Source organism: Anomaloglossus baeobatrachus, chromosome 6, assembly GCF_048569485.1.
Source record: "Anomaloglossus baeobatrachus isolate aAnoBae1 chromosome 6, aAnoBae1.hap1, whole genome shotgun sequence".
In the NCBI taxonomy this organism is placed as follows: Eukaryota; Metazoa; Chordata; class Amphibia; order Anura; family Aromobatidae; genus Anomaloglossus; species Anomaloglossus baeobatrachus.
Genome location: NC_134358.1, coordinates 265,283,406 through 265,302,744, shown reverse-complemented (window position 1 = coordinate 265,302,744; position 19,339 = coordinate 265,283,406). Strand labels below are relative to the sequence as shown.

The window sequence follows — 19,339 nt, the reverse complement described above, 5'->3', positions numbered from 1 at the left end:
TGCTCGTGCCGCCGATGACCCGCTCCACCGCAGCACCCTCATTCCCGGCCGCAGTCCTATATTCAGACCATATGATGCACCCCCTACTTTCCCCCAACATTTGGGGGGAAAAAAAAGTGCGTCTTATGGAAATAGTATTTTTAGAACTGTTAGGTTGACCTAACGGTCACAGCTGTTGCCAGCGATGTCCGAATGCAGAGAAGGTACCGGTGACCCCCCCTCTGCTACTCCGTCTCAATGAAAACAAGCGAACGCCGTTATACACATAAGACTGGAGATGTGCGGCTCCGAATAGAAAGTGTATTGGTATTGTTTACATTACAAAGTTATACAAAGTTGATTAGGGCGTAACTATGCAACATACATATTCATTAAAGGCGTGAATTACATATTCCCAGCAAGAGAAATTAATATAATGACTTATACTCCAATAACAAGATGTTTTTCAGTCGTCTCTAAGTCAAAACATTCTGCGTCCTTGAAGTTGGTCTCACAGTTTATTACGCAAATAAGTCTGGTTCGGTCTTGTCAGGGAGAATGAATTTCTATTATTTTCTAAGTCAGTGAAAAAGGTTAACTCTTTCCTCACAATCCCCCCTATTGGCGTGATTGATGGACAGGGGGCCATCGAGAAGCTTTGGACTATAGAGAAAGCAGGCTAGCCTCCAGATACTTTCTGAGCCGCGGGTGTGCTCAGGGAGTGTCGTCTCACATCCGTCACCCAGGACTGCCTGCATGCCTCTCGATAGGAGTTTCATCATGATACGCCAAGGTGATTTCTAGAGGAAAGAGTAGAGAAGAGAAAAAAGGCATATTAGTGATTTCTTACGGGTGCTGAATAATCATTGTATCTACATTGCTTCAAGCAGCGGGAAAACAAAGCCATTAGCAACTTGAACACTACATAAGCAACTAGTAAACAGAGTAACACTTGGAACACTGATAGTCTGTTGTAACAGCCTCCCCATTGAAACACTTTGTTTATTGGGACTGGTATGGCTAAGTATGGCATGGAAGAGGCTGTCACAAGTGCGTGTGTACATATCCAGCAGTCTGTGATCTCAAGTTTTTCAGCTAACACTTCATGATGGGTCTCAAATGAATTCTGCCGTGGTGTAGAAGGCCCCAAAAAGGGAGTACACATAGAAATACTTATCAGCAGTATTAGGCCTTCTTGCAGTGGCTGGCATGGACCCATGTCGATCTCCCCTCAAGTTTGACGGAGGTTGGAGTGGTCAGCTGGACAGTCAAAGGCCCATCGAATCGTGGCTCAAGGGTCTTTCTCACGTGCTTCTTTAGGTAGACCCGGTCACCAGGCTTTAGAGAGTGGGTTCCTGGAATGGCATCAGGATCAGGTAGAGAAGAGTAGACCCTTTGGTGGGTTTCAGTTAGTCTGTTCTGCAGGGAAACAACATAAGATGTTAGGCTATCACATTGCAGGTGTAACTCCTGCGGGAAGTAGCATCCTAATCTGGGTGCACTACCAAAGAGTATTTCAAATGGTGAGAGCCTGTGCTTTCCCTGCGGGGTGGTCCTTACAGAGTAAAGAGCTATGGGGAGACATTCTGTCCATGGTCTACCAGTCTCCTCCACTGCCTTGGCTAGTTTGAGCTTTAGAGTGCCATTTAACCTTTCCACTTTCCCTGATGATTGTGGGTGGTAAGGCGTGTGTAAGGCTGACTGCATGCCTAACAGGACACAGGTGTTCTGAAAAACTTGTCCAGTGAAATGAGTACCTCGGTCTGACTTTATGACTTCAGGGAGTCCAAACTGAGGCACCAGCTCACAGGCCAATTTCTTTGCTGTAATTCGGGCTGTGGCTGAACTGACAGGGTAGGCCTCTGGCCATCCTGAGAAGAGGTCTACACAGACAAGTACAAACTCGTAGATGCCATGTTTTGGCAACTGTATATAGTCTATTTATACTCTTTGAAATGGGGCAAACGTCTTTGGCATGTGTCTTTGCAGGGATTTAGTTAGCTGGCCTGGATTGTGTTGTTGACAGATGTGACAATCCTTTATTCTCTGGGAGGCGTATTGTCTGAAGCCGGGGGCTATCCAATATGGTTGCATCTGGTTCATGATTGAGTTTGTGCTACCGTGTGTGGGATAGTGGAGTACTTGGAAAATGGCAGGGAACCAACTGCGTGGCAGGACGGGAAGTCCGTTTAAGCGCCAAATCCCCTCCACCTTTTCTGCCCCCTTGGCCCGCCATCCGGCCTTTTCTTCCTCAGAGGCGTTTTCTTGTGTCTCAAAGAGGTTCTGCATTTCTTCCTCCGTCGTTGACACTGTTTCCGTCTCCTTCAAAGGGAGTAAGGCTGCTTGTTTTGCTGTTTGGTCGGCCAAGCGATTTCCCCTTGCCTCGGGTGTTTGAGCCTTGGTGTGGGCAGCAACCTTTATGATTGCTAGCTGTTTTGGTATCAAGGCTACTTCCATTAGTTTCTTCACTGAAGCTCCATGCCTGATGGGATTTCCTGTTGCTGTCAGGAATCCTCTTGTCTGCCAGATAGTGCCAAAATCGTGCACAATGCCGTGTGCATAGGCTGAGTCCGTGTAGATGTTCGCTGTTCGTTCTTCCAGAAACTCAATTGCCCAGATGAGGGCAAGAAGTTCTGCTTCTTGAGCAGATATGCGTGGAGGTAGCGGTTGTTTGGCTAAGACTGCATATAGAGTCACTACTGCAAATCCGGTGTGGAACTTGCCTGCTTCATCAGCGTATCTGCTACCATCCACAAAAAGTTCAAAGTCTGGATTTGTAAGCGGTGTTGCCTGTATATTGTGCAGGGGCTTTGCCTCATGTTCAATGAGTTCCTGACAATCATGATCAAATGGTGCACTGGTACGTTTGTCACTCTCTTCTGTCCTCTCTTCTGTCCCCCCTTCTAAACTTGTAAAGATCAGCAGATCAGCAAGGTTTAGACTTGTAACTCGAGCAAATGAGATGTTTGGGGGTAGCAACAGCGTGCACTGGAGTCTGACCTGTCTTGCCATGGAGAGGTGTTTCAACTGCACTTGATTGAGAACAGCATAGATGTCATGGCTGGTAAGGATGGTAGTCGGGAAATCGAGTGAGATTTCAGATGCTTTCTGCAGTATATTTGAAACTGCTGTAACGGCACGGACACAGGTTGGTGCTGCTTTTGTGACGTCGTCAAGTTGAGAGGAGTAGTACCCGATTATGTGATGTTTGTCCGTCTTCTGGGTGAGTACTCCTACGGCAAATCCTTGAAGCTCTGCTACGAACAGATTAAAGGTGAGATCATAGTTTGGTAGTGCCAGAGCAGATGCATCAATCACTAGTTCCTTGAGCTTTTGAAAGTTTTGTCAAGCTTCTTCTGTAAGGGAAAAAGGAACATTCTTTGTGCAATCATACAGCGGTTGCATGAGTAGTGACGCATTGGGAATCCACCGTCTGCATTTATCTCTGCTTGCTTTGCATCCTACTTCTGCCAGAAAGGTAAGCATTTCTCTTCACTAGGGAAGCACAGTAGTAAATCATCCACGTACTGGTAGATGTACTGCGAGAGGTAGCGGGAGGGGGGATTGTCTCAGCTGCGGTGGCGTAATTCCAGGCTTGACTGAAACTTTTACTGTGGGCACGGGTAGTGTGCCGAGGTCAGTTTTTTTATGTGGACCAGAGTTTTGCAGGAACTTGTAGAAGTATTTGATCCGTGTTTACTTCACGTGTAACATCAGATTCTGGTTGATCTTCTATCATCTGGAGAGTGCACAGGACTTCTTCTGGGATATCTTTTGGAATTTGCAGGATAGCAGATCCATCTTCATTGTAGACAATCTGAGCTTGTAGTCTTGATAGTAGATCGGCTCCCACTAGGGCATCTCCACCCAGGGGGGACACTAAGAATTTAGACACGAACATGTGTGGTCCCAGTTTCACCTTCAGTGGATGTGTTATTGGGATTATCTGGGCTTGTCCATCAAATCCGGATACTACAGTAGCTTCAGATGAGATGGATCCTTCAGGCACTAGGTTCCTGGGGTTCAGGAGCGTGAGGCTCCTGAGTCCACCAAAGCTCTTATTTCCTTGTTGCCAATGTGAAGGGGGACATGTATAAATGGACCTCTGGCATCCCTATCCCGTGCTGCCGCAAGTCAGGCAGTCTTCTCCTCCTGACTCTCGGGTCGGTTTTGAGTGTCCCTCTTCTTCTTTCTACAGTCTCTGATCACGTCCTCTGACTCCACAATAGTAGCAGGTCGGAGCCTTCTTTCTTGTACCTTCTGGCTGGCCGTCCACTGCTGCTATGACAACTTTCTTGTTGCTCCTTTTATCCTTTGCGTCGGTTTCTAAGCCACTTGCTTTGTTGACTAGAAGATCTATGTCTTCCATGTTCCTCCATTCTGGGCAGCACGCTTTCAATCTTTCTGCCAGAGGTGCATGTATTCCATCCATGAAGGATCTTACCATCAGGCGACGTATTGCACCCGCTTGTAAGTCCAGCCCTTCATTTGCGAATGACTGCATCAATCTGTAGTAAAATAAGCTGACATTCTGCACAGGACCTTGATGCACTGGTCCCATTGTGCCCTTAGTTCTTTGCTCCTGGGCGCAGAAGAGACTGAGTCTTATCATGAAGTCTTGGCCCGATTCCACATTACGGGTATCGTCCGGAGCATGTCCTGTCAGGTGGGCAGTGAGTTTGGCATACAGTTCGGGAGACATTTTAACTCTACACAAACCTTCCATGTCCAACCAAGTGCTTCTGTAGGAGACCTGTATTTGGTTCAGGTAACGTGAAAAACTGACTGGGTTTCTAGTCGGGTCTGGAGCATTTTGCTCTTCTTTCCACTACGGGATAAAGAGGCACTGGTGCTGTGGCTTGTGGCTTGTAGCTTGTGCTGTGGGGCTGCACAGGCTAGGCATGTTTCACTCCAGTCCGGATTTTGTTGGCTACAGTTTGTGCAGGTCCATTCCGGGGATCCTGCTATTTTTGGAGCTGTTCCAGGAGTAGCTGACAGGTACGGAGGAGGCTGCTGATTCTTATTAGCCTTCTTCGCAGCTTCTTCCCATGTGTCTGATTCTTCATGGTATATCCAACCTTGATCGTGGGCTGTTTTTGCCATGTCAGAAAGAGTTCTGACTAGTTCAGTCCATGATTTATCTGCTATCACTCCTGCTCTAGTAGCTGTTATTGTATCCCATTTGTTGGGGTCCAATTGATCCTTCCCCTTCAATCCAAATGTCTTGAAAACTTCCTTGGACTGACTGGCTGTTCTTTTGCCATGATAACACGTAATGAGATGTTGCAGGGTGCATCCAGCTCTTCTGTCTTTTGATATTCGTTGCCCATTCTTCTTCTTCTATCTTCTTCAGCTTTTAGACCCTTGAACGTCCTTTGGACTAAACCTACCTATCCTGGAGATACTCAGAGACTAACTCCTTTTGTATTCCTACCTAAGGTGAGGTCTAGAACCACCTTTCCTGGAAGTACCCAAAGACTGATTCTTGATGTGTATTCCTACTGAAAGGTGGTGTCCTAACTTCAGAGGGGGCTGAGAATGTTGAATGGCGCTGGGTTACCCTTCTTGTAACAGAGATACACTCTATATCCGATAGCAATGGCAAACAGGGCTATTCCCACTAACACTAGGGCAGTGAATATCACATCCATTGGACAGAGCAGGTACACTATTCCCTTTCAACACTCACTGATGTATGGGATCTATGACAACCAACAAGGACAACAGCACAGAAGTAAAGCGCAGGAGAGCAGACACACGGAGAGGCAGAGAAACACAGAGAAACAAACAAACAAGGCACAGAAAACATCAGCTGGCAAGGCTCTCTCAGAGTTCAGTGGAAACCCGCCAATAACCCAGTTTCTACTCACAGTGTACCATTTTGCGCGTTGAGGAGAGGGGAGATCAGATGTGGGGAGCATAAAGAGAAGAATAAGGTTCAACTCTTACCTGGCCAGGTGTTTCTGGTCCCCACGTCTGGTCCACTCCTCCTCTGAATGGCAAGATAGTCCACTGCGTCCTGGGATTAGAAACACGGGTCCCTGCTTTTCGGGCGCCAGATAATGTTAGGTTGACCTAACGGTCACAGCTGTTGCCAGCGATGTCCGAATGCAGAGAAGGTACCGGTGACCCCCCCTCTGCTACTCCGTCTCAATGAAAACAAGCGAACGCCGTTATACACATAAGACTGGAGATGTGCGGCTCCGAATAGAAAGTGTATTGGTATTGTTTACATTACAAAGTTATACAAAGTTGATTAGGGCGTAACTATGCAACATACATATTCATTAAAGGCGTGAATTACATATTCCCAGCAAGAGAAATTAATATAATGACTTATACTCCAATAACAAGATGTTTTTCAGTCGTCTCTAAGTCAAAACATTCTGCGTCCTTGAAGTTGGTCTCACAGTTTATTACGCAAATAAGTCTGGTTCGGTCTTGTCAGGGAGAATGAATTTCTATTATTTTCTAAGTCAGTGAAAAAGGTTAACTCTTTCCTCACAGAACCATAGGTATAGAAATCCAATGAATATATGAAATATATACTGGCTTGAAAAAGTAATCATATACCCATGAACTTTTCTACATTTTTTTTCACTTTTCACAAAAATGTGTTCGAGGTAGTGAAAGTCTTGAGACTGGAATGTAGTTTCATCTTCCATCAGATCAACGACCCTAAACTTACGTTCTTAGCTACTATTAAATGGCTTAGATCAAAGCATATTAATGTGTGTGAAGGTCCCAGTCACAGTCCAGACCTAAATCCCATTGAGAATCAGTGACAAGACTTGAAAATTGCTGTTCATAGACATTGTCCATCCAATCTCACTGAGCTAGAGCTATTTTACAAAGAAGAATGGGCAAAAATGTCAGACTGCGTATGTGCAAAGCTGGGAGTGACATACCCAAAAGACTTGCAGCAGTCATTGCAGCTAAAGGTGGTACTACAAAGTATTGACTCGGGGGCTGAATATAAATGCACGGCACAATTTTCAGATTTATATCTTTAAAATATTTAGGAAAAACCTTTATCATTTCTTTTACACAACTTGCTTCTTTGTGTTGGTATATCTCATGAAATCCCAATATTCATGTTACATGTAACATGAAAAAATGGGCAAAAGTTAACTAGGTATGAATACTTTTTTGAGGCCCTGTAAGTATACAATGTGTGTGTAAATAGCATTCTAAAAAGACAAATAGATGATAAATAGAAACTTAGAATCCTTTACTCATGAAGCCTGTCTTCTATGTATATAGCTGATACATACACATTAGTGTAATAGATATTTGTAGGGCACTACGTGGTTGTGGACAAGACTGAACATTTGGCTCTAATTGTCAGTAGGGCTGTTTGAGTGTAAGGCTGGGGGCCACACGGGGACTACTACGATCCCCTTGCATGACACTCGGCTCATGCTGGCAGTACAGCAGAGCCGAGTGTCATGCGTGTGTCCTTGCAACTGAGGTCTGTTCGTGCGAGCAGACCTCAGCTGCGGGGGGCAGGCTGGCTCTCAGGAGGGGAGGGAGGGATTTCTCTCTCTCTCTCTCCTGCGTAGCTGGCTATTGCCATTCTCACACTGCACTAGCGGTACACTGGTGTACCGCGAGTGCAGTGCGATTTTTCTCTCGCCCCATTCACTTGAATGGGTGCGAGAGAAAGAGTCTCGCATTACAGTTGCAGCATGCTGCAATTGTTTTCTCGGTCCGATTAGGGCTGAGAAAATAATCGCTCATGTGCGCTGACACACAGGCTTGAATTGATCCGAGGGGAATGCGATGTTTTATCACACTCCACTCGCACTGTTTTTCTCGCCGTGTGGCTTAGGCCTAATGCCCTTTATCTACATTGTAGAGGAATCTCTGCTATAATTATGTTACAGCTGAGAGGGTTCGCTTTCTGATATTTATTTTTTTTCTTCATTTCCCTTTCCACAGATTCATCAAGCTGGCCTTACATGTGATTATGCTGAGCTTCCACATCATGTCAGCTCAGAGATGGAAATTGAAAGCTTAATTTACTCCATGAAACATTTATTGAGACACCTTCCAAAGCCAACCCTTGTCACATTAGCCAGGTAACAGAAACTATTAAGCGTTAAAGGGAGAACCTGTCACCGGATGTTTATAATGCTTACCTAACGGTCGGTGTGGAGCAGACTGGTCACATGGGCATCTCCGGTTTCCGGGTCCAGCACCTCCTCTTTTGGGCATCTTTGTCCTCTTCTAAAGCTTGTGTGGACGACGCATTCTACATCATCTACACTAGCCGACAGTGAGGTCATGCGCAGGCGCACTTTGATCTGCCCTGCTTGATCACTGGTGGTTAAGTTTCACATAAGGATCTGTATAATTTTGAAATTGCCATATTAATGACTGTTAAATGGAAGTGGTCGACTTCAATGATTTACTCCAGGTAAAGATCATGAATTCCTATAAATGTGACATGGTTGGGAGCTATGATTTATTTATATGTCAAACATCTACAGCTGATTAGCAGAGGTTACATAAAAACCTGGATGGACATTTAAAAAAGCGACTGCTTCAGAAATAGCCGCCACGGGGTAGTAGAGATGTCCACAGGTACTGGAATGGCATCTGTGAAGCCTATGAAGTAGAAAGTTCATACCTTCTGCTGCCATACATTACATTCTCAGTTACAAACTGTCAGTCAAATACTTAAGGTTTGAGGCTTCTTTTACTGAGAAGTCTATATGTAAGCATTTTAGATAAGGCAAAGAAATTCTGTGTAGTAGTCACAATGAAATCTGAGCAGTGCCAGGAGCAGTTCGTAAACAGTGAGTGTGCTTGTAGTCACTCCCCAGCACTTTGACCGCACACACACACGCATACACTCTTCCAATCAGGCTATCGATCAAAGTGTTTGAAAGTGATTAAAGCAAGCTTATTTGATAGCTTACAGTGACTGTTCCTGCTCCCTGCCATCTCCCCTTATCAGAAGCATGTGGCTGCAGGGAGATTAAACCTTCATTTTCCTGTAGCCACTGCTCTTATAATCCAGCTATACAATTCTAATTTAAATGATAGATACCGGCAGATTATATTTATATCTGCATATTATACCTATATCTGCAGATAAATGAGTTTCTGGACATGACCGGGGTCCCTTTGATATGATCCAAAATATTTTGTACCCCAAAATGGTACCAATGAAAGATAAGTGAATCAAGCAAAGTTCAGCTGTTTCTGGATTTTCCCAGAATATGTGATTCCCAACGAAGTTAGTCTCTGTGAATCTAATGTCCCTTGTCCCCTCGAGACCCTAAGGTGCGATGGCTAACCTATGATACACGTGTCATTTTTGACACGCCGAGCCATTTTTGCTGAACGGCGCAGCGGCAGATAGCCGTATCCCGATCTATAAGACGTGCTGTGGCCGCTGGTGATTTAACTAAAACTCATGTATGTCTAAACTGTTCCAAAATGACCAGCCGGGGGGGAGGCACATGAAGTTCTAGTTAAATCACCGGCTGCGGCGGCTTGTCTTATAGATCAGGATGCGGCCGCCGGTAATCTGTGTTCTGTACCTTTTAATCAGGGTCCTGAGTGAGGCATGCTTACATACCACGTAGTACATAACACGCCTCTCTCTAACCCATGGGTCTCAAATACACGGGCCACACGCAGCCCCTGAGACTGCTTCTTGCGGCCCACAAGAAGCAGGAAAAGGACACAGAGAGAACGGAGGACAGGTGAAAAGAATCATTTTTTTTTTTTTGTGTGTATGGGAAAATGGCATAATGTGGCATAAATAGGGAACATTACTACAGGATGAGGCATTGCTGAAAGAAGGGGACAAGAATGGGCACTAAAATGGGCACAAGAATGGGCACATTATTACAAGGGTGACAAGATGTGCACATTACTGCAGCCGACAAGGATGGGGCCCATTACTACAGTGCGGGACAAGATGGGCACATTACTAAAGGAGGCAAGGATGGGCACATTACTACAGAGGACAAAATGGACACATTATCATCACTGCTGGGGGAGGAGGAGAGAAGATAATTACTGTTAGGGGGAGGGGAGAGGAGATAATCATTATCTCCTCTCCCCTCCAGCAGTCATTACCAGATAACTTTCTGTTATTAGAGCTACAACTGTCACAAAATATGGATTTTTTGAGAAATAACACACCACTCAAGTTATGCTTGTTTTTTTTTTTTACGAATTTTGACACACCAAGCTCAAAAGGTTGGCCATCATCTAAGGCATAATAACCATAAGATGTAAAAAAAAAATAAAAAAAAATCCTTGTACTTCCCTGACTGCTAAAGTGTCCAGCTTCTCACCATCACCTGTCCGGTTCTTGACACACCTTTTCTTCACTGCCGCTTGAGCTGGCAGGGTTCTGCGCAAGCAAGAGAAAGGTCATGATGCAGGTGTGCACAGAATCCTTCAAATCCGGAAGTCCCAGCCTAGTGTAAAGGGCCTGAGGATTTTAGTGAGATCAGTGGAGATCAGAAGATGCTGCAGATTTTTGTAAGATTCAAGTACAATTCAATTCAATATTCGAATATATTCGCTCATCTCTACTGTATTACTAATGAAAGATTCAAATCGGCCTACATAAAACAAGGGTCCACTCAGGTCCATCATCTGTCAATGCAAATATACAAGGTTTCCTTGTTACTGGTAGCTCATACCCAACGGAATTCAATGAAATCTGTGGTCCCAAAGCTAAGTGCGCCATACTTTCTAATCCCCACAGTATGTAGTACTGTATGACGTAGATGGAAATCGGGTATATACCGCGCAGATACTCAATAGTATATTAATATGATCCCTTTATTGTTCATACAGGTACAGATCTGTACGAACAATAAAGGAATCATATTAAAATACTATTGAGTATCAGCGCGGTAGATACCCGATTTCCACCGACGTCATACTACATACTCTACACTTCGGGGCTGCAGCTGATACCACTACTAAATGTGTTACACAGGGGTTGTGACTCTCACAACCTGAAAAGGTGAGTGTACCGTGATCCCTTTGTGTCTGATATCCCTACCGGGTTAGACCCTATTGCATTCTCTCTTCCACGGTATTATCAATCTGAATCCCCACAGTATGGCATTGCTATAGTGAGGAGAGATCACTCAAAGAACCACTCTTGCGTTTTTGTTTGTTTTTTTTTATTTTACCACTGGAGTGGTCTTTTTAATCTAAATTACCTACACTTAGTCTTATACTCACCCTCTGTTTCTTCCTCTTCTCTCACCATTGCTCCTGTCAGTGTCCAGCAGTTTGTAACCTGCTAGCTGCTCCAGGGTTTCATAAGGCATATCACTGGTCATTCTTCAATGCAAGTCTATGAGATCTTCTTACTGGCTCTAATAGAGTTGCATTGAGAGTTAGTGGCGTAATTTCTGACTTCTTGGCTAGTCAGACGTTATGGGCACAAGATGATTCCGCGGAACGGGAGCGTCACCACTAAAGGGTTACAACACCAGAGGGTGAAAATAAGACTAGGATCAGGGACCAAAGATTAAATGGAGTACTTTAAAACATTCCACCAAATCCGCTCTCTGAGCATATGACGTGGTTTTAAAGTCTTTTTAATTTTTACAGTTTCTATGCTGCTTGTCTCCAGAAGCACAAGCTGGGCACTAAGCTAACATATTCATAATTTTCACTCTGCAGCATCAAATGTGAGCTTATTTCTTGAAAACCTCTGTATGTGTAGAAAAAATAGTCATTACACCCGTATATGAATTCCCAGGGGATGTAATTTCCAATATAGGGTGACTTAAGGGAAGTTTCTGATGTTAGGGCACCTTCGTTACTCTGCAGATTGCTCCCACAGGCTGTTGCAGGACTCCAAAAGTCAAATATTATCCTTCCTTTTGAGCCATGTGCCCAAATAGTAGTTTCCGACTACAAATTAATAATCTTTGGTCAAAACTAGAGATGGTTGAACTTGTCTGTGTACGTTGTAAGAAAGCTGCTAATCAGTGGTGGGAGCAGGGTTACACTGAGCAGTTGACTAAGGAGCACAAGACACCTAGTGCTGTAGTTATCTGCTCATAATACACTCATTTTATTGAAACCGCACACAACTTAATAAGTGACATTTCACTGGAATCAGTCTCAGCCCCTATATGTTAATCCTTTCAAGTGGAGTTCCCTCCTGTGACAACTAAATTAGTTGGTGCGTTCTGAGTCATGATAACCTTTGCTACGTCTGTACATTACACAGTGCTCAATGTTTTAACTCCTATTATGAAATGACTTCTTGTATCTTCCGTAGGTCCAGTCTTGATGATTATTGCCCATCTGAACAAGTTGACTACATACAAGAAAAAGTTCTGGATGTGCTTCGATCACTTTATGGCATGCTGGACGTTCATTTAGAATTTTCCCCTGGATCATCATCCATCTGATTGTAAATTCATCAGATCTATTCATAGTGACCTGAAAATGGAATAGTTTTTCACACCACAAAAAACGTGTTCTGTGTGAATATGCTATTACTATTAGAATTAGTAAAATCTCACTTATTCATGATTAGTTGGTGTGATAGGTCATGGTTTGATCTCATTACATGATACGTTTAGCTACCTCTAAAATTCTAGTCTCATTATTAATCATACAAAAGATAGGAATCACACACACACATTGGACTCATCCATATAAAAGCAGCCATTTGATATTGCGTGCAGTGTTTTTGTGAAAGGTGTTAATGGTAGCATACTGTATATTGTACCTGTGTTCATGTATCTCTGTATTCGTATTTAGTAGCACTGTCAACGTCGACTAAAGACTTAGCAATATTGAATTTATATGAACAGACTAGATAAAACTTGAGATCAATTACATCAATTACAGAGAATACAGGTATCAACAAATTAATATACATGGCTTCACAAGCCCTAAAGGAGAGCCCCTTTAAAGAAATATCCATAATTTAAATATGTGAGATAATTACAGCCTTCATGCTAATTATAACGTGTCATGTCGATCAGCGTACATTTAGATTGGAACTTGTTACACAAGATACATTAAGAGAGTGCGTCCCCTATATTCTAGCATAAATCATTTATTTTTCTGATTGTTCTGTATGTGATTCTCAGGCAAACTGTTTTCTTTCAGTTGCTGTTAAAGCCATATTCCCATGTTCTAAAACTGGAGTAGTTAAATAACTGTCAGCCGAATGATAGTTTGGTTAGTAGGTATCTTGATCGTCTTTCCCATACACAGAAATGCTTGCTCTGCTGCGTACGATAGCACCGCTGCCAGACTTCTTTGGCAGTGGCTTATTTTAGGGAGAATAAATAGACCAGCCATCTGAAATCAGATATGCTGATTCTTAACTTGGGGGCACTTCTCACATAGCGAGATCGCTAGCGAGATCACTGCTGAGTCACGGTTTTTGTGACGCAGCAGTGACCTCATTAGCGATCTCGCTGTGTGTGACACTGAGCAGCGATCTGGCCCCTGCTGTGAAATCGCTGATTGTTACACACAGTGCTGGTTCATTTTTTGGATGTTGTTCTCCCACTGTGAAGCACAGATCGCTGTGTTTGACAGCGAGAGGGGAACGATCTGAATGTGCAGGGAGCAGGGAGCCAACTTCTGGCAGCCTGCGGTAAGCTGTAACTAAGGTAAATATCGGGTAACCAAGCAAAGCCCTTTGCTTTTACCGATATTTACCTTGGTTACTAGCGTCCGCCGCTCTCAGGCTGCCAGTGCCGGCTCCCTGCACACGTAGCCGGAGTACACATCGGGTAAATAAGCAAAGCGGTTTGCTTTATTAACCCGATGTGTACTCTGGCTAGGAGTGCAGGGAGCCAGTGCTAAGCGGTGTGCGCTGGTAACCAAGGTAAATATCGGGTAACCAAGCACTTGGTTACCCGATATTTACCTTAGTTACCAAGCGCAGCATCGCTTCCACGCGTCGCTGGGGGCTGGTCGCTGGTGAGATCTGCCTGATTGACAGCTCACCAGGGACCATGTAGCGACACACCAGCGATCCTGACCAGGTCAGATCGCTGGTGGGATCGCTGGAGCATCGGTACCCTTACTCCTATGTTGGTCTAATGTGTATGGGAGCCTTTATACTGCATGATTGTAACCAAGAATGCAAATTACTTGCTTTATGTATTTACTGTCATTCTTGCCTGAGATGAGAGCTTTTATTTTACATAGTTTACAGTTCATTATCAAAGAGACCGATCACCAGAACCTGACCATAAATGCGTAGTATCTACATTCTAGGATGAGGAGATAACACCTGAGATCCCGTTCACCTCTCTCCTCCCAATTGTTTCTCTTCAGCATTTAGACAGCTCTCCTTTCCCTATCGGCCTTTTCATCTGGAGCTGATGTTATCAGTTTGCAAAATCACAGGCCCCCAGCCCGCACCTGTCCCTGCGGTTAGGGTAATTCTCTTTTTCGCTATGGAAAAAACATGGCATAGGAAAGTGCACAACGGCCCTGTAAACTGCCTTGTGTTCATTGCGTCGCTTCAGTTTTCCATCCCCAGATTCTTTGGCAGCAGTGGCATAGGCTCTTTTCTGTGACAATATCTTAACAGTCTCTGTCTTTGCTGTCAAGCAGGGATCCGGAAGCACTTATCTAAATATCTGGGGTAAGCACTGTGTGGGAAGAACTGAAGAAGAACTGGGCGCTTCAAGTGTACTTCGTGTACATTACATATGGATAAAACAATGGGATTTCTGTGCAGTGAAGAAATTGGTCTGGATAATATGGGAATCATTTTAATTATGGAACACAGACCTATACATCAGTATTTCTGTCTGTTCCCTTAGCCAGGCTGACAGTTTTTCCCTTTAACCCTTTCACATCTACCACCTCTTCCAAAAGCCAAAACTTTACTTTTCCTTCAACAATACATAATCTCTCCTACAGCTGTCAGACTAGCTGTAGTTTCAATGACCACATTCATTTTCTCTTAATGCACGGAAAATGTGGAAAAACATTAAATGTTCAGTGAAATTGTGGTGGTTGGGAGGGGGGATTCCCCCTTGTTTTTTTCCACATCAGTGCGGTTATGGCGTTATCAAACTTGAATTTTTTTTTTAATACTTTACCGGTCAAAAAGAAAATTGGAACTTTTCTGTTTAAAAAGAAAATAAATAAAGTTTATTTGTGTTTCCTTTTTGTAGAACATTTAATATCTATGCCTCAGTAAATGGAGTGGAATTAGGGCTCATTGTCTGCGAGCTGAGCTAACGATTTATATTTTATATAATTTTAGGGTACACATAGCATTGACCCCGGCATATAGTGGAAGTAACTGAAACCTGCAAATATGACAATTCAATTTTTTTTCTTTTATGCATTTAACATATGGTTTAAATAAATATTTTGATATTGAAGACCCTTAACGACAAGATGAAACAAAATGTTTTTTATTTTTTAAACTGGGGAAAGGCGAGTGAATTAAACTTTTCAGTGTTTATTTTTTTATTTTATTTAATAGTCTACTTAGAAAACTTAAACCTGTAATTATTTGATCACTTATACTGTATACTGCAATATTCTAAATTGATGTATTCCTATGACGCCTAATTGATAGGAGTACTAACATGACAACAGTGGTGATCTTAAACAGATTCACGACTGCCTCGATAACCCATCAATACCGTGGGATTGCGTATCTTGGCCCAATAGTGTGATCGCTGGAGCAGAGATCCTTAAATGGTTAAACAGGGACGATTGGTTCTAGCTGTGATAGGTGCTGTTACAAGCAGTTGCTAGCTATATACCCCAGCTGGCACCTGCTTAAGTTGGAGCAGGCTCAGGAACTGAGCCTGCTCCTTACTTGGGCACCCTTAGGCCAGAGTCACACTTGTGAGAGACTCGTGCAAGTCTTGCATCACATCACCTGACATGGCCTGCAGCTCTCCTGACAGGAGCATCTCAGCTGCATAGAAATACATGCAGCTGACCCGCTCCTGTCAGGAGAGTGTGTGGCCATGCTGGGTGATGCGATGTGAGACTCGCGCGAGTCTCTCACAAGTGTGACTCCAGCCTTACTCTGATATACAGTTACTTCAAGACTCGAAAAGGGGTTAATAGAGAGAACTTTTATAGTGAAGGCTTTTATGGATCTTCCTTGACCTGTGTAAAGTTCATTGTGAATGGAAGACCCGTAGGAAAGCTCAGTGATGAGGATTTATATATATATATGAAGTCATCCTTCATTGTAATCCTTATTTTATGATGATAGTAATACTACGTGATTTCTGCAGAAAAGGAAGTGTTAGACTATTGTGAGGTCAGAGTAAAAACTACAGTATTATAGAACATTTTTTTAGAGATAAAATGGTAATCTAAAATCCTAAACATTTCTTTTAGGCGGTTTAACTTAAAAACCTAATATAAATAGGTAAATTTTTGATTAAGAATATCCATTAACTAGAAACCTAGAGTAGAGTATGTAGGGTCAGATCCTCATAGACACTCTTAAGGAGAACCAAAGTAAGTCAAAGGATGGAGGGCACTACTATATCTACTATATGAAAAGCATCAAACCAGCACATAGGAAGAAAGGTAATATGTAAAAAGAAAAAGGACAGTATGCAAAATAGCAAGGGATCAACCTTGCATATCAACAGTATATAATTTATTGAATAGCACATAGCCAGAAAAACATTAAAAAGTCATAAGGCAATCCAAAAGATAGGATAGCCTTATGACACCGAGCTGTACATACAGCTTGGGTCAAATACTTGACATCTTGGTGTCAGATCTTTTATACAGCCTTATATATTATTGCTATCTTCTGTTGATCCCTTGTTTTTTTGTTTTTTATTTAACATTTTAAAAAGAACCTGTCATGTCTGATAATGCTAATAACTTGCAGTGTTAAGGGTGCTTTACACGCTGTGACATTGCTAGCGATGTCGCGAGCGATAGCACCCACCCCCGTCGTTCATGCGACATGTGGTGATCGCTGCCGTAGCGAACAATATCGCTATGCAGTGTCACACGCACATAACTGCTTAGCGACGTAGCTGGAGACACCAAACAATCTCTCCTTTAAGGGGGAGGTGCGTTCGGCGTCACAGTGGCGTCACTAAGCGGCCGCCCAATAGCAGAGGAGGGGCGGAGATGAGCGGCCGGAACATGCCGCCCACCCCTTTCCTTCCTCATTGCCGGTGGATGCAGGTAAGAAGATGTTCGTCGTTCCTGCGGTGTCAAACATAGCGATGTGTGATGTCGCAGGAACGACGAACAACCAGCGGCATGCACCACCAACGATATTATGAAAAGGAGCGACGTGTCAACGATCAACAATTTTTGACGTTTTTGGGATCGTTGATCGTCGCTCTTTTTAGTCACACACAATGATATCGCTAACTGCGCCGGATGTGCGTCACGAACACCGTGACCCCGACGATATATCGTTAGCGATATCGTTGTGTGTAAAGTACCCTTTAGAGTTAATCTACATGTTAATAGCGTAATGAAGCTGGCCGACCACAGTTCTGAAAGTTTGGAACCAGAGAGAGAATGAATTTTATTTCTCACGGGGGCCACTGACTTTTAGTAATGCAGGCATGCCCAGAGCAATTATAGTCACCAGTCCCAGCACCGAGCGCAGTAACTGTTAAGCACACACCTGTACTGACTGACAGCTGACTCTGTACTGATGAACTGCTGTCAGTCAGTGTAAGGGTGTGCGCAGAGCGGTCTGGTCTTAGTGCTGGGAGCGGTTACTGTAATTATTTGGGCATGACTTCATGACTGAACACTGGCAGCTTCCAGAAGAAATTAACTTTTTCTTTCTGGTTTTGCACTTTTAGTACATAAACCCTATATATGCAGGTTAGTAGCATTATCAAACCTGAAATGTTTATGAATGTATTAAGCAATACCGTACAAAGCCATACACTGATAATCTATAGCAATAACATCATTGATATAGGGCTCAAATAACCACCTGGATGACCTTCTTACAATACCACCTGTTAAAGGCTAGAATATATTGGGCAGCAATTTGATACATTGGAAACGAAGAGGCACAAGGTCTCCTTCACATGTGCGTCTTAAAACATGTACGGGTCACGGTCTGTTTTGACATCCATGTTTATTTTTATTACCCATCCATTTGTACATTTAAAAATGCGTTTCTTCTGTGAGATCTACTGTACCAGTATGGATATAGAAAAGGAAATTAGAAAGCTTCTCCTATACTTTAAATGTTAAACATGTATAGCACAGGGATGCCATCCATAATGCTCACGGCCGGTGTAGAAGCAGCGAACGGGATTAGTGGACCCACTGGGTCACAGGGGACCCCAGGCTTACCCCCTAGTGGGAGGGTCTTGACTAAACGACCACAGCGGGGTGGATGCCAGGTACCACACCCAGGGAAGTGACCAGGACTGTGGCAGCTGACCCTCGGGACAGGTGACGGACTCTGGTATAAGAGAACTTGACTGAGGCAGGCTGGACAGGCGGGTGACTGACAGGAATGATGGGCACGGCAGGGGTACATGGGTATGGGAAGGCAGGTACTGGAGGCGGACACAGGGTTAACAGGACAACTAGCTAGGTAGCAGACTGGAGACTGACTGACTAACTAGAAGCGTTGTGCGGGTGTACCGCCCCGTGCTCGGCAGCCGAGCCGCTCTAATCCGGACCTTCAGTGGGTGGCTCGAGGGTCTTCAACTGAAAGGGGGGTTGTGGTTTGGGGACATAGATGTACGCCGTGTTAAGTTCGTGACGCCACCCACGGGATGTGGTGAAGGTGGACACCACCGCTGCAGTTACTGGGCACCCGGGGGAGATGTTTGGCAGCAAGTTGTTAACCCCTCCGTGGGCAGGGATGGTGGCCCCACGACCCGTTGGGAGTGTTTGGCGGTGCAGGGAGATGGGCGACCGGAGGGTGCTGTTGTACTCACTATTAGTAAACACACGAGTCTCTGGTAAACCAAGGTGATTGTGGTCTGGTCCCCCACCTGGCTGGTGGTCTCTGTCTTTCTCCCACACCTGTGTTGGATGGTGGGACTGCCTGTGCTTACAACTTCAGGAGTCCGCTCCCGGCTTGTTGTTGCCTAAGGAGCGCTTTGCCTGCAGACGCTGGCCCGTGGGATCTCTGAGCCGTGGCGGTGGCCGCTTATCCCCCTCATTGGGCTGTTGCCTTCAGTTGGGACTTTGGGTGGGATAGGACCTCTAGTCCTGGCCGCAATCAATTAGTTAGCTAGCCCCCAGTAGCTTCTGGACCTAGCTTCAGGGTCTGAGTACCCCCCTTTGTGCTCGATTTCCAAGTCGGTTCCCCCGGCTCAGTACCGGCGGGCTACAACCCTGTCCCGGTCCACCTTGGTTCCACCGAGCCGTCTTCCCGGCTCCTGCAGATGGA

At 44.3% G+C, this 19,339-nt stretch overlaps 1 protein-coding gene across 3 annotated transcripts in view; it reads left to right on the top strand.

Moving 5' to 3' along the window:
- Positions 1-15,123, top strand: part of C6H5orf22 (chromosome 6 C5orf22 homolog) — a 129,413-nt gene extending 114,290 nt beyond the window's left edge. For all 3 annotated transcript variants that reach the window (XM_075314851.1, XM_075314850.1, XM_075314849.1), the window contains exons 8-9: positions 7,921-8,060; positions 12,257-15,123. In XM_075314851.1, the coding sequence (XP_075170966.1) occupies positions 7,921-8,060; positions 12,257-12,389 (273 nt within the window). In that variant the 3' untranslated portion in view covers positions 12,390-15,123. The remainder of the gene's footprint in view (positions 1-7,920; positions 8,061-12,256) is intronic.
- Positions 15,124-19,339: the final 4,216 nt, after the last annotated feature.